General features: G+C 43.8%; 1 protein-coding gene across 1 annotated transcript; it reads right to left on the reverse strand.

The window, feature by feature from the left end:
• Positions 1-374: 374 nt before the first annotated feature.
• LOC307271523 (claudin-3-like) lies at positions 375-1,770 on the reverse strand. The gene has a single exon (XM_080054013.1). It carries the CDS (start codon positions 1,602-1,604, stop codon positions 954-956), a length of 651 nt encoding a protein of 216 aa, XP_079910139.1. The 5' UTR covers positions 1,605-1,770; the 3' UTR covers positions 375-953.
• Between the last annotated feature and the right edge of the window lie 699 nt (positions 1,771-2,469).

A 2,469-nucleotide genomic window follows, 5' to 3' on the forward strand; every position in this document is an offset into this window, starting at 1 on the left:
GGTTTTACTACTGTCTCATGCTGGCTAGTAAGCATGATGTTACAAAAAAAATCTTAAATGGGGCCTTCTGATCCCATAAGCATAAACAGATTGAAAAAATGCACATTTTGTGTTTGAAATAAAACAAGATAGGACATTGGGTATCTTAAAAAAAAAGTCATATTTATTTATTTATTTAAAAAAAAATACATTTAAGGCAGTAGATTATAATACACAAAGACAAATATCTGTTATGGAGGAAGCCAGGTGCCTTTTGTGCTGCGTCAGTGCACACTGTAAAGCATTCACAGCCCTTCCCAATCCCCATCCAGCCCATCCCTCCCTCCCACCCTCACTCCCAATTCCCCCTTCCCCAACCCACACTACACTATAAACTGGGTTGAATACAGTTATTGTCTGTCTTGATGTAACTGATGAATGATACTCTTACAACAGTATACACAGTGCATTATCCCGTTCATAACTCTCCAGTATCATATGCAGTTCTTGGTTTTTTTTCTACATAGCAGTGCCATTACGAAGCAGGCACAGCATTAAACAAAACAAAAAAATGCTGTGGTAAACATTAAGAAGCCAGGACTGTATAAAACCATTGTACTATGATGACAACATTTAGTGTGTTGGCTTAAAAAAACATAAAAAACAGAGCGCTTAGAACATCATTTTCTTTGCTTTTTTCGTTTTGGAACATGACTAAAGGAATATTTCCACAAAATGTCCTTTTTTTGCAAGCTTTTTTTTCAGTCTCTGACACACAACCTTAACAGCCTTACTCAGAGTATTTGCAACAGTAAAGCAAAAATCAAACATATTCTTCATTCGTGGAGTCTCCTTGTTTTCCTCGAGCTTGTCTCCCTCCCTCCACCCTCAGTCTAAAGTGGAGGGGCAGATTCCAGATTTCCAAATTGTCTTTTTCTCCCCCTCTTCTCTCTTTCAGCCCCCTAACCCCTTCTTCATACATAGTCTTTCCTTTCTAGCCCCGGTCCCCCACCTGGCGCTGACCTAGGGGCAGAGTAAGCCATTCGTGGGTTGTACTTGGTCTCGCGTGGCGGGCATGAGCAACAGAGCAGCCCCCCACCCAGAATTAGGAGTGCTGACGCTGCCCATCCGATGTACAGCGCGGACCCCAACTCTCTCCTCTGTGCGTCGGTTATCAGAGGGTTGTAGAAGTCCCTGATGATCGTATTGGCGGACCAAGACACTGGGATGAGCTGCATGACTCCAGATATGATGAAAAACACCCCAGAGACGATCATAACTCTGGCCTTGGATGCCTCGTCATCGATGCAGTTGGTGCATTTGGCCCCCGTGATGGCTATGAGCATGGCCAGGATTGCCAGCAGTATTGAGATGACGGTGAGGGCCCGGGCGGCTTGAAGGTCTTGAGACAGAGCCAGCATAGAGTCGTACACCTTACACTGCATCTGTCCCGTGCTCTGGACCACGCAGGTCATCCACAGGCCCTCCCAGATCACCTGGGCCGTCACGATGTTGCTGCCGATGAACGCGGTCACCCTCCACATGGGCAGGGCGCACGCAATGATGCCGATAATCCATCCCAAGATGCACAGGGAGATCCCAATCAACTCCAGCCCTATAGACATACTGATGCTGAAAATGTCTTCTTTCTCCTTCTGTTGTTGTTGAGTTGGTGTAACACCTTTGAAGGGACCACAGAGAGAGAATTGGAAGAAAAGGGAAAAAGTCAACCAGAGATCTAAACTCTAAACTACTAATTAAAGTCAATTTTCTGGGCTGTGCACCTGTTAGTTTGTGTGATGATCTGTTTTGCCTTCGACTTGACCAGTATCCTTTATAAGGCAGATCAGGTGGAGGGGAGGAGTCCTTCAAGGAACTGACATCACCAACAAGTGGGAGGAAAGACCTGGACGCGCTAGCTATCAGCTTACATACATGGGCAGCTTCACAATGGGCCTTAGCCACAAAGAGGCCCCTTTTTTACACAGCTGAAAGGGCACACAGGCAGGTACCTCTGCATTGCATTGCACTGCACTGCACTGCATGTGTTGTTATAACCAAAGAAACAAGACTGAGGCGGATTAGATCATTTAATCCTTAGATGTATTAATAGATGTTATGCGAGAAAAATGCTTCAATTTGTTCTAATGAAATAGGATGTAATATTATTATATTTTAACTTCTGAGAATCTATGTGTGATATATTTATTGATTTGTATCAGAAAGTTATCAACTCCTCAGGATGTAAGGAAAACATCTTGCTACCAGCTTGACTGCAGTTTTATTTATTTATTTTTTAAATCATACTTTTTGAAAAATGGTGTTGAAAGACCAAGGATAGGAGAGGACAGGAGAACTTTCTTCAACTTTCACAGGAGTGGGAACTCCTCCAGTTTAAGGATCACTTCAACATTTACGAGCGTTTCACCTGACAACACCGTTATGTTTGATGGGCTTTAATGACGCTGCCTGCTGTCTGCAGAATGCCCT

This window comes from Ammodytes marinus, assembly GCF_949987685.1.
Source record: "Ammodytes marinus genome assembly, chromosome: 3".
In the NCBI taxonomy this organism is placed as follows: Eukaryota; Metazoa; Chordata; class Actinopteri; order Uranoscopiformes; family Ammodytidae; genus Ammodytes; species Ammodytes marinus.